Below are 12,330 nucleotides of genomic sequence, written 5' to 3'. Positions count from 1 at the left end.
GCGTCTCTGAGCCACCATTTCTCCACCATGATGATGCCGAGGCGGAACCCTAATCACGTCTCTGCTCCCGTTTCTCCACCCATTTCTCTATTGTACCAAACAAAGGAAATGATTGTCAATTCTCCACCCATTTCTATTTCTCTCCAATTCCATTTCTCTCCCATTTCTATTTCCATTTCTTCCCATTCTTTTTCTCTGTACCAAACACCCCCTTATTACTTATCACACCGATCGCATTTGAATATTATTATTATTCTTTTTCTTATTATTCTACACACTTCCACCAACTACAATCAATCAACCAAATCGTTGAAGAACTGAAGATGAAGGTGATTCACATCCCGTGCTTGGAAGACAACTACTCGTACCTGTACGTATCATCTTCTAATCTAATAATAATAATCCTTTACTTAATTATTAGTTTCAGTGATTTAGGGTTAATTACGCAGTGTGATTGATGAGAAAACGAAGCAAGGAGCAGTGGTGGATCCGGTTGAGCCGGAGAAGGTTATCGGAGTTGCGAAAGAACACGGCGTTGAAGTTAAGCTTGTGCTCACTACTCATCACCACTGGTTTGTTAACCTTTTGTTTGAAGTGCTATTGTTTGGATGTGAATTTGAGCTGTTGAGATTGATTGAGCTAAATTAGGTTATTCATGTTGTGTAAACTTGCATTTGGTTATGGAATTAGATATGGTTGTGAAGATTAGGTACTGAGCCCGAGGTCGGCTCGTTTTGACTTACGAGACCTCGAGCTTGGATCGTGAGTCTTTTTCAAAGCTCAAGCTCGGCACGTGAGTTATTTTCTAAGCCCGAGCTTGTTTTGACGTATGAGAGCTCGAGCTCGGGTCATGAATCATTTTTCCAGACTCGAGCTCTGCTCATTTTGACTTATGGGAGCTTAAGCTCAGCTCATGAGTCATTTTTCCAAGCTTGAGCTCGGCTTGGGGTCAACTTGTTTATTATTCATATAAATTAGTTGATATGCATTTTTTTTATTTTTTATTATAGATTTTGAGAAAACCTCAAATGAGTTTCCAAGATTGATCTCGGCTCGTTTATTATTTATCAGTTTATTTTTATACGTTTTTTATTATATATATATATGTTGAGTAAACTTTGAATGAGTCTAAGCTTGGCTCGAGCTTGTGTGCACTGTTCAGTACCTTAAACGAGCCAAAGCTCAGCTTGCGCTGTGTGAAATTAATACGTGGAAGTCCTAAAGAGTTAAAATTCGATAATACACAAAGCTCGACGACTAAACAAGCTTTATTCCTGTCACCATTGGTTGGTTTGTTTGTTTACCTTTTGTTTGAAGTGTTATTGTTAGTTGATGATTTAGATTGATTTGAGGTTAATTAGGTTATCGGTTGGCTATTGATGTTGTATGTTTGAGAAGAAAGTTATTAAAAGTTCTGTTTTGGTAGTTAGCAGTTAGATGGAAGAGTGTGTTGGTTATAGAATGAACTGTGATTATGAAGATTAGGTGTGCGGACGAGGTCGGCTCGTTTTGAGTTATGAGAGTTTGAGGTCGTGGTCAGCTTGTTTTGACTTACCAGAGCTTGAGCTCGAGCTTGGATCGTGAGTCATTTTCAAAGCTCGAGCTCGGCTCATGAGTCATTTTCCAAGCTCGAGCTTAGCACTTGAGGTATTTTCCATGTTCGAGCTTGTTTTGACTTATGAGAGCTCGAGCTCGGCTCATGAATCATTTTTCCAAGCTCGAGCTCTGCTCATTATTATTCATTAAAATAGTTGATATCCATTATTAAATTTTTTTATTTTTTTATAGATTTTGAGAAAACCTTAAATGAGTTTCCAAGATTGATCTCGGATCGGGCTCAGCTCGTTTATTATTTATATACGTTTTTAATTTTTTTATATATATTTTGAGAAAACTTTGAATGAGGCTAAGTTCGGCTTGCGCTGCGTGAAATTAATACGTAGAAGTCCTAAGAGTTAAAATTCGAGAATACACAAAGCTTGGAAAAGGCTCGACGACTAAGCAAGCGTTATTCCTGTCACCACTAGTTTGCTTGTTTGTTCACCTTGTGTTTGAGGTGTTATTGCTAGTTGATGATTTAGATTGATTTGGGGTTAATTAGGTTATTGGTTGGTTATTGATGTTGTATGTTTGAGAAGAAAGTTATTGAAAGTTTAGTTTTGGTAGTTACTGGTTAGATGGAAGAGTGTGTTGGTTATAGAATGAATTGTGATTATGAAGATTAGGTGTGCAGACTAGCCGAGACCGAGCCCAGGTCTGCTCGTTTTGAGTTATGAGAGCTCGAGCTCGAGGTTGGATCGTTTTGACTTATGGGAATTCTGGCTCGGCTTGTTTTGACTTACGAGAGCCCGAGCTTGGCTCGTGAGTCATTTCAAAGCTCGAGATCGGCTCGTTTTGACTTTCAAGAGCTTAAGTGCTCGTAAGTCATTTTCCAAGCTCGAGGTTGAGCTCGGCTCATGAGTCATTTTCCAAGCTCAAGCTTGGCTTGTTTTGACTTACTAGAGATCGGCTCATGTGTCATTTTTCCAAGCTCGAACTCGGCTTGGGCTCAACTCGTTTTTTATTTATCAAATAGTGTATATACATTTTTAATTTTTCTATATATTTTGACAAAACCTTAAACGAGTTTCCATGCCCGAGCTCGGCTCAGGCCCAACTCATTTATTATTTATCAGTTAATTTATATGCATTTTTAATTACTTTTGTATATTTTTAGAAAACTTTAAATGCGCCTAAGCTCAGCTCGAGCTTGTGTGCAGTACCTTAAATGAGCCGAAGCTTGGCTCGAGCTCCGTTGTGCGCTGTGAAATTAATACCTAGAAGTCCATAAGAGTTAAAATTTCGAAAATACAAAAGGCTCGTTAAGGCTTGATGAGCTTAAACGATCTTTCGGTACAAGGCTCAAGCTCGGGCTCGATAACTAAACTAGCTTTTTTGTGGCTCAGGCTTTGATCGGCTTGTTAAGAGCTTTTTATCGATCCGATCTCGAGCGGCTTGGCTTGTTTGCACCCCTAATAAAATGTACTCCTGTTTGCTCCACAAGTATAGTGAGGATAAAGGTGTTTGGTATTTCTTTTAAAAACACATGAAACTGACTGATTATATAATTCTCTCAAGTAGTGATTATTTAGGGCCACCTTATCGGTTTTTTGGATAGTTTGATAAAACTGGTTATTGAGACAATGTAAAATTATGTTAGATTTGATTATGATTTCTTATTATGATTTTTTAACTGGCAATAATCATTTTGAAAACACACATGGACCACCACTAAATGTTATTATGTTTGTGAGCCTGTGTAATTAACTCATTCGTTGGCAACTATCAAAATGGAATTCAAAGTCCTATTTTGTCATTGATCTATATACTGTAATTATAATATTAAATTGGTAATAGGGATCATGCTGGTGGCAATGAGAAGATAAAAGAGCTGGTGCCTGGGATCAAAGTTTATGGCGGTTCTATTGATAACGTGAAAGGGTGTACTAATAAGGTGGACAATGGCGATAAGCTAACACTTGGGGCTGATATTAATATACTCTCTCTCCACACACCATGGTATGTTATGTTTGTTATTGTCTAGTCACTATAATCTTTTAGTTTAGTGTTTGTTATTGTGTTCTCAAAGTGTAAAGATTACAATATAATGTGGTTTATTGTTTTTTAGCCACACGAAAGGACATATAAGCTACTATTTGACTGGAAAAGAAGAAGATGAACCTGCTGTGTTCACAGGCGACACGCTGGTGGGTTAATTTAGTTATTTCATTCCATCGAAGTTCTTACAAACACTACTAAAAATGCATTCCAATCTTTATAAATGTGTAGTTTGTTGCTGGTTGTGGCAAGTTTTTTGAGGGCACAGCAGAGCAGATGCATGAGTCACTATGCGTCACTTTGGCGTCTTTGCCAAAACCAACTCGAGTTTACTGTGGTCACGAGGTAAGTTTATATTATGCTTTCATATATTAAGTTTGCTTATATAACAATAATAATGTGAACACTATTTTACTTTGCAGTACACAGTGAAGAATTTGCAGTTTGCTCAAACAGTTGAACCCGAGAACACCAAGATATCACAAAAATTATCATGGGCTCAACAGCAGAGGCAAGCGGGCCTTCCGACCATTCCATCCACCATTGCAGAAGAACTAGAAATAAATCCGTTCATGCGAGCTGATCTACCTGAAGTTCAGGTCTTACTGTTTTTCCTAAACCATAAATAACACACTCCCATTTTGACTTATTATCTTTTTCATGATGCCAAAATATTAATATTATTAAATAAAATGCAGGAGAAGGTTGGATGCAAGTCCGCTGTTGAAGCATTGAGGAAGATTAGGGAGCTAAAGGATAACTGGAGAGGGTAATTAACCAGTTAAACTTGTTTATAGTTTCTTGTCACGTCTACTTATGCACGTTTTATAAGTACCAAAGTATGTAATAATAATGTATGCCATTAAAAGGCAGGCTCTTGTTATGTTTATTATGTCTAAAAATCTTTCATATCATCCTATTCTGGTTTACTAGGATTTCAAATTTGTAAGCGAGCCTGAATGACGAATATTTCGAGATGTGAGAAGGGTTTGAAGAAAGTGGTTTTGTTACTTTGTATTTGTGTAGAGCTTCAATCCTGATCTTTATAATTTCGGTGGCGAATAATGTTGTGGTGCTTTCTTTTTTATAAACATTAAAGGAGTCAAATTTGGATTTAGGGGTTTCTAAAGGATTCTCTTGATGTGTACTTGGTATAATGTGAATTAGAAGGGTTTGGGTATATTGCTTTATATGTTGTCTAGACCTTTTTAGCGTCTACACTTAAAAAAATGGTGCTTCATTAACACAATTTTATAAATATAAGAATTGCATTAGAAGCTACCAAATGCTCTTATATTCCCTTTATTATTTGTATTTTAAATGAATAAAATATACTTTTTTGAACTGCCAACAAAGAAAGCTTGACTACCCAGAGATCAGAGTAACCTAATGACAAAACGCAAGTAAGCGTATCCCGCGTACCCCGTTACCTGGTTAAGATTAGATTCAAAGTTGAGAACTTAAGGTCTTCATCTGAAATCCTCAATTCTCCTCCAATGCTAAAAAGGTTATCGGCTAAATGAATAAAAGATAGTTGGAAAAAATTGATGGTTGGTAGAGTATGCAGATAATTAATTTCTCAAACTTCTATGTATTTTTAATGTGATGGTTTCTTAAGCCAAAAGTAGGAATCTTCATATGATAGGAAAGTGTCTTTTAACATAATGGCCATAATTTAGACTATTTTTTCAATCAAGCTTAAAACAGTTAACTTTATATTAAGTAGTAATAGAAAAGGGTCTAGTGTGGTGGGTGAAACCACTCGGGCTTCTTTAGATTAATGACCGGTCAGGGGTATAACTTGAGAGAAGCAGAGAAGTTTTACAATATGAAAATGTTTTAGTTAGGTGATTTGGTGGAATCTTTTGGTGGTTGTAATATTTCAAAGTATGGATAGTCATTATTCTTATAAATATATATAAATAATTGTTTAGCCGTTCAAAAAAAAGTAATAAAAAATAGAAACAAGGTGATATTTTATGCACAACATAGATAAAATTATGTCGCACCCACTTCCTTATTGTTTACATTTCTATACGTAGTTTGTTTAATGTAAATTTATTACTCGACTCGTTTTGGTTTGAAACGACCAATTTTGATTTGACTTGTTTTAGTTTGAATTGACGAGTTTTAGGCTGGACTTGTTTTTTTATCAATTGACTAAATTTTCTGAATCCGTCACTGGTTGGTAGCTTATTGAGTTATTGATAAGTGTTAATTAGTCAAATCACATATATCTTACAAGAATAAAGTTATATTAAAAGCGTAGATAGCATGAGAGCAACTGATAAGGTTGTTGCTTTGTGACATTGATATTATGAATATAAACTGTGAAAAACAGTCTCTACACAAAGTTGGGAAGTCTATGTACATCAAATCGCAAAGTGATCCGTCTGTTCCTAGATAGACCCTATGCAAATACATGAGCTAAGTTAACCATCGAGTACGTTACAAAAGAGGAGAAATATTCACAAATATATCAATTCAAAATAGAAAAAGAAGCTAAGGGCATATTGGTAATTTGGAATACAAACGCGTTGTTGCATTATCACACTATCACTCGTTGGTTTTCAAGCTGACGACTTCACTATTCCTCGAAAACAATTGAATATTATTTTACTTCATTTAAAAACACAAAAATAATATTATTATACCTTTTCACTTTATCCAAACAAAAATAATAATCATAATCAATAAAATTGTCAATCAAGACCCGGCTCACCTGCAGACAACATTTTGGAGATTACGGTTGATTCAATGAAGTAAGACTGGAATTATTATTATCTCTGGTTTAATTTTAAAGGCGTTCGAATTTTACCATCAGTGAGTCTTTGACAATGCTGGCTTCGAGAACGGAAAAAAAAATTTGGTTGAAGGTGAAGAATATTTTAAGCCTTAAATAAAATGATTATTTTATGGGTTTAAACAATTTAATTTTTAAACTGGTTTCATTGGTTATGATCTGGATTGTTTAAAAAAACTTATGTATAAAAATAGGCTTAACCATTTCTAAAATGAGACTAGAATCCTTTTTTTTCACTAGATCAGGCTAGTTGTTATGTAATTTGGTTTTATAATTATATATACATATCGTTTTTCATAAAAATTCATACAATTTTTTTTGAAAAAAAATTCCGGCCTAACGATGTGTCGGGCGGGTCCCGTGCCCCCTAGGGCCGGCCCTTGTCTTCGGGCGGATAGCTTTTCCCCGAACAAGGGATATTTTGTAGACGCTTAAAGCTCCGTACGACTGAGTCGAACCAACTGACGATAGTCTTTTGTCTTTAAATCACCTCGTATAAAATACCCACGCAATCCCTTCTTGATAAAAATAAATTCATACATATAATTAATAAACTTGCAACAATCAGACGTTACTCTTCCACATTTCCAATACTACCCTTCACACTCCCATCAAAACCTTCAAATCAATTCCAAACCCTAACCCTCATCACCTCCATAATTTGGGGCTTTTGCTAATTCAACACCGTTCTGTACAATTCAATCCATGGAACCACCAGCCGTGAGTCCAAACTCATCAAATGATCCGTCAAATCACTCATCTTCAACGCCGTACGCTTCGTTTCCGGTTATTCGGTTCTTACAAGCACCGGTAACTACTTTAATCGAATACTCCGGTATTCTCAGACGGTCAAACTCCGGTAATTATCATGAATCCGATAGTTTAATTCCAAATACTAATAATAATAATGTTAACGATGAGGTTTCGATTCGGATATCGAGTGCTGAGTCAGCTCCGGTGACTGGAGAACGTGAAGCTGCTGATTCCGGCGGTGACGTCAGCAGTGGTAATAATAATAGTAGTAGTAGTAATAGTAACGTGGATTCGGCGTATCAGCAGCGGCATGACTTGCAGCAGGTGTCGAGGTGGATTGAACAGATACTGCCGTTTGCGCTGTTGTTGTTGCTCGTTTTCGTTCGGCAGCATTTGCAAGGTATTGTTAATAAGTTAGGCTTTTGTTTGGAAGTTGTTAGTTAGTTAGAGTAAGTGAATTCTGTTATGTGAAATGAAGTTTGTGTGATTTGTAGGTTTGTTTGTTACGATTTATGTGACGGCGTTTATGTACAAGTCGAATGATATTCTACGGAAGCAGACCGCGTTGAAGGTATGTATTTGGTGTTGGATTTTAAATGTTGATCGCTGCTTGTGAATGAACGGAATAAACACGAACAGAGCATGTTCGTGTTTGTTCGTTTAAGTTTAATCAAACAAACGAGGAACGCGGATAGTTAAATGAACAGAGTTTTCTTGTTTGTGTTTGTTCGTTAAGAAAATGAAAATGTTTGCGTTCGTTAACGTGAACAGTAAAAACAAAGGGTTCACGAATGTAAATGAACGACCATAACTGAACATAGATAAATTGAATATATCTAAGCTAAAACTAGTTAAAAGGTAATGTGAAAAACAATGTGTTGAGCCTCAAAAGTTATTAAAACTAAGTTGTAACGGGCCTAATACTTTTTAATGAATATATTAATGAACGAGCTCAAACAAATGTAACTAAGGAAAATTAATGAATGTAAGCGGATGTTCACCAACATACATGAATGAAAGAGACATGTGTTCATGTTCTTTCATTTAACTAAATGAACACAAATTTATGTTCATGCTCGTTTATTAATTAAATAAATGAACTTCACAATATATGGTTCACGAGCTGTTCACTGAACGTTCAGTTTACATGCCTACACAAATTTAAACACTTGTCACCTATTGAGCCTAATGATTAAATGATTTTTTAGGGTGAGAGAAAGTTATCTGTTCTTGCTGGATATTGCATACTTTTCATGCTTCATGTGACTGGAGTTTACTGGTGGTACCAAAATGATGATCTTTGCAATCCATTATTCATGATTCCTCCTAAAGCAATACCACCATTCTGGAATGCTATATTCATCATCATTGTAAATGGTACGTATATTCTTTCAAGTTTTTATTACCTCTTCTCTAGTGATGACATGTCATTGTCTTATTTAATTTAAATTTATTAATTGTAGATACGATGGTTCGACAAGCAGCAATGGCTTTTAAGTTGGTATTGCTTGTGTACTATAAAAATGGCAGGGGCCATAGTTATCGTAGGCAGGTAGGTAATGTGATGCAACATGATAATGTATATATGTAATGCATATACCATGTGTTATAATAATGTGGCTCAACAGCTGTGTTTTTATTTTTGGCATTTCAGGGTCAAATCTTGACTCTGGTTGAGTACACACTTCTGTTATACCGTGCATTTTTACCTGCCCCTGTTTGGTACCGGTTCTTTTTGAACAAAGAATATGGGAGCCTATTTTCATCTTTAACAACCGGGCTGTATTTAACCTTAAAGCTCACATCAGTTGTTGAGAAGGTATGGGTTGGTTTGATTTTTGACATTACGCATCTGGAAGTAAATTGATTTGATAATTTTATTGTATTCCTTGTTTTGTTTATCAGATTGGATCTTTCTATACTGCGTTGAAGGCTCTATCACGAAAAGAGGTCAATTATGGATCACATCCAACAGCAGAACAGGTACTATTTTGCAATTTAATTATTTTTTTACTCAAATATTTTACTTATTTTTTTACACTATCAGGTGAGCGAGGCGGGAGACGTGTGTGCTATTTGCCAGGAAAAGATGCAGGCTCCAATTTTGTTGCGGTGTAAACACATCTTTTGCGAAGACTGTGTCTCAGAATGGTGAGCAATTCCTGTTTTGTGTTAATAATATTTGCTAAAAATGCTAAATTTTCATCTTGTTTTAAGTTACGGTTTTAAATAGTTTCATTTATTTTCAGGTTTGAAAGAGAGAGAACTTGCCCATTATGCAGAGCTACGGTGAGACCAGCAGATATAAAATCATTTGGGGACGGATCAACGAGTTTGTTCTTCCAGTTTTTCTAGAAGTTTCCATCAGGGTATGCAGACTGTGTGCTTTCTTCATTGATGCTGATCTTCAATTGCCCGAAGCTATTGCTGCGTTGCTTTTTTGGCGTCTTTTTCCCCTAAATTGTACAGTTAAGCTTTACTTGTGGCTAAATATTAGCAGTGATATATTGATATACACAATATACATACATACAACAATCTAATATGTTAAAAACATGATTGTTATCTTGGTTGAGCTCAAACTGTAGATTTGTATGATGGTCTTCTTCGCAAGATGAAACTACCTTATGTAAAATCTAAAACTTCAATTTACGCACTCATGTAGGGCTGCTAGACAGGTTGTGTTTGAGGCTGAACCCGATATGAAATCGAAAATCGTTTATTTGTTGAAAAATAATAATTTTGGTTTAAAAATGGCCAGATAGTTTTGGTTATTATGTAGAACACGCTTTAAAAGTTGGGTTCAAAGGGTAAAGTTGGGAACACGTGAGGTTGAAACGAACGCGATCTATTTTTCTAAATGTGTTAGCGCGTTCAGCCCGAAACCGATCCCGATCGGAACTCGTTCGGGCTAATTATAACTCATGAATTTTTCGTGTAAAAAATTTACACCCCCACACTCAAATCCTACTGGATGAACAGTACTAAATATTTGAAGCTTAAGAAAGTTGTTCACAATTGATAGCAGTGAGTTATTTACAATTATCGGCTCATATGAAACCGGAGGGTAGAGGTGCACAAATCGGTTTTTTTTTAAAAACCGGTTCGGTTATTAACCGGACCGGTTTTTTTTGGCCAAAAAAAAACCGGTTCGGTTAATAACCGGTTTTTGTATGTCAAAACCCTAACCGGTCTAACCGGTTAGGACCGGTTTAGAAACCGGTTAATAACCGGTTAACCGGTTTTTTTTTAAATAACCGGTTAATAACCGGTTTTTTCATAATAACTGGTTTTAAAAAAAACCGGTTTTCCATTAACCGGTTTGTTAACCGGTTTTGGCTCTAAAACTTGTAACCGAAATACGAACCGGCGGTTTGTAAACCGGTCAAACCGGTTTTTAAAAAACCGGTTTTCGTAAAAACCGGTTTCCGGTTTAAACCGGCAAACCGGTTCCCGGACCGGTTTTTTTGACCATCTCTACCGGAGGGTTGTCCACCGGGCCACGAAATTGAATCAATTGGGACTCCATGATGGACGGTCCTTTATGTACACTTTGATAATGATGAAAGGTGGTGGTTTTTATGTTAAATTTAATCGTTGCGTTTTCTCTCTCGGGTTAACCGGTTCCTTTTCCATTGCTAATCCAAGTTAGCAATTTGGGTGGTGCTCTTTGGAACCTAATCACCGGTTTTAGGCGGTGGTTTTCTATACCTTAAAAACCGTATTGGATTGATCCTCATTTTGAATCAGGTGGTGTTTTTGTATCCCATTCGACCAATGCTTATCGAATTAATCTGTTCTCGAATTTCAAAGTTTCTATCCGTTAACCTAACCAGATTTACAATGATCGTTGATGAAGAAGAATGAAGATGACGGTGGTGGGATCTTGAAGATGAAGATGCGGAGAAGGGGGGGGGGGGATAGGGTGGTGCCTAAAATAATGATAATAGTAAAATAATTAATGTATGGGTGACAAGACGTTTTTCCCTAGGCCTCGTATTTTTAAGGGAAAAGAAGGCGATGTTAAGAGCTTCAAAGTGAAAGAAAAAGTAAAGATTAAGAGTTTGAAATTTTAAAATAGGGTCACAAGCCGATTCCGTTCTTTCACCACATGAACCCAAGAGTGTACTTTACTCGGTATACTGAAAGAGTAAATATGTAATATTCAGATTATAAAATCGTCTCCAAGGTTGTTCAGAATTGTCACTTTGATTATATCATTCAAATAGGTAAAAGACCTAAATGATCCTAACTTAATGTTATAAAATTAACGGGATTAGTGAAACGGACGAAAATGACAAGATTTAGAAACCTCACGTACAAAAATGATACTTTAAACGTATTTTATTTTGAAAATAAAAAATAAAAACAAAACACCAAGAAAGAACATCAAGGGGTAGTAGAAAACAGTTATGCCAATGAGCTGGTGGTAGAGTGATATGGAAGAAACTTGGGTAACGTTTGTTATGCAGTAATGAAAGACGGAATGGAATGATTCATTACGTGGGAATGAAATAAGAGGTGTTTGGTTGCACAATAAAATGGAATCATCCATTACACATGGAATTCCATTCCATTAAAACCATTCCTTCCCACCCCCTTCTTTTTTTTCTTTTCATTCCTCCTTTAACCTACTTTCTCAACAACACCATCATCTAACAACCACCACTGCCACCACCACCACCACTACCATAGCCACCACCACCATCGTCACCACCACCACCTCGGTCGCCACCACCACCAACTGACCGCCACCGTCGTCATCACCACCTCTACCACCACCACCTTAACACCAAAGCTACCACCGCCACCATCGTCGCCACCCGACCATAACCGCCAACACCACCGTCATCACCACCCTACCACCACCATCACTACTAATGATACCATCGCTTGACCACCACCACCACCCTCGCCTCCTGATCGCCACCACCACCACAACCGTCGTCACCACCACCACCATTTTCATCTCCAAAGCTACCACCACCGTTGCCATTTCATTTTTTTTTTTTTGTAAAAATATATATATTTTGGAAAAAATTACAAATTTTGTCCCTTTGAATTACATAGATTATGAAATGGGTCCTTTATCCAAAATAGTTTCACTCTTTGTCCTTTATTTGAATGTTTGCCATGGTTTTTGTCCTTTACACTAACGAATGTTAAGTTTCTCAGTT

General features: G+C 36.5%; 2 protein-coding genes across 3 annotated transcripts in view; both read left to right on the top strand.

Moving 5' to 3' along the window:
* The first annotated feature begins 223 nt into the window (after positions 1 to 223).
* LOC143620732 (hydroxyacylglutathione hydrolase cytoplasmic-like) overlaps positions 224 to 12,330 on the top strand; it is a 70,319-nt gene continuing 58,212 nt past the window's right edge. Inside the window, exons 1-7 of one of the 2 annotated variants that reach the window (XM_077092357.1) lie at positions 224 to 370; positions 450 to 572; positions 3,397 to 3,558; positions 3,668 to 3,746; positions 3,829 to 3,942; positions 4,020 to 4,196; positions 4,296 to 4,614. In XM_077092357.1, coding sequence (XP_076948472.1) covers positions 324 to 370; positions 450 to 572; positions 3,397 to 3,558; positions 3,668 to 3,746; positions 3,829 to 3,942; positions 4,020 to 4,196; positions 4,296 to 4,370 — 777 coding nt within the window. In that variant the 5' untranslated portion in view covers positions 224 to 323 and the 3' untranslated portion in view covers positions 4,371 to 4,614. Of the gene's footprint in view, positions 371 to 449; positions 573 to 3,396; positions 3,559 to 3,667; positions 3,747 to 3,828; positions 3,943 to 4,019; positions 4,197 to 4,295; positions 4,615 to 12,330 lie in introns of those variants that run through there. The other variant, XM_077092356.1, reaches the window with a different exon arrangement.
* LOC143620731 (uncharacterized) lies at positions 6,999 to 10,021 on the top strand. The gene is made up of 8 exons (XM_077092355.1): positions 6,999 to 7,553; positions 7,648 to 7,724; positions 8,362 to 8,530; positions 8,617 to 8,705; positions 8,808 to 8,972; positions 9,059 to 9,136; positions 9,201 to 9,304; positions 9,403 to 10,021. Exons 1-8 carry the CDS (start codon positions 7,106 to 7,108, stop codon positions 9,506 to 9,508), a joined length of 1,236 nt encoding a protein of 411 aa, XP_076948470.1. The 5' UTR covers positions 6,999 to 7,105; the 3' UTR covers positions 9,509 to 10,021.

The sequence above is a fragment of the Bidens hawaiensis genome, unplaced genomic scaffold (assembly GCF_021521415.1).
Source record: "Bidens hawaiensis isolate Kalapana, Puna unplaced genomic scaffold, B.hawaiensis_p1.1 tig00002631_1, whole genome shotgun sequence".
Taxonomy (NCBI): Eukaryota; Viridiplantae; Streptophyta; class Magnoliopsida; order Asterales; family Asteraceae; genus Bidens; species Bidens hawaiensis.
The sequence above is the reverse complement of the archived record's forward strand: the minus strand, read 5'-3'. Positions and strand labels throughout refer to the sequence as shown.

Coding starts and splice junctions, on each gene's coding strand:
- LOC143620731 (XM_077092355.1), top strand. CDS start 7,106: ATGGAACCACCAGCCGTGAGTCCAAACTCATCAAATGATCCGTCAAAT. Junction 7,554..7,647: donor CGTTCGGCAGCATTTGCAAG/GTATTGTTAATA, acceptor TGTGATTTGTAG/GTTTGTTTGTTACGATTTAT. Junction 7,725..8,361: donor GGAAGCAGACCGCGTTGAAG/GTATGTATTTGG, acceptor ATGATTTTTTAG/GGTGAGAGAAAGTTATCTGT.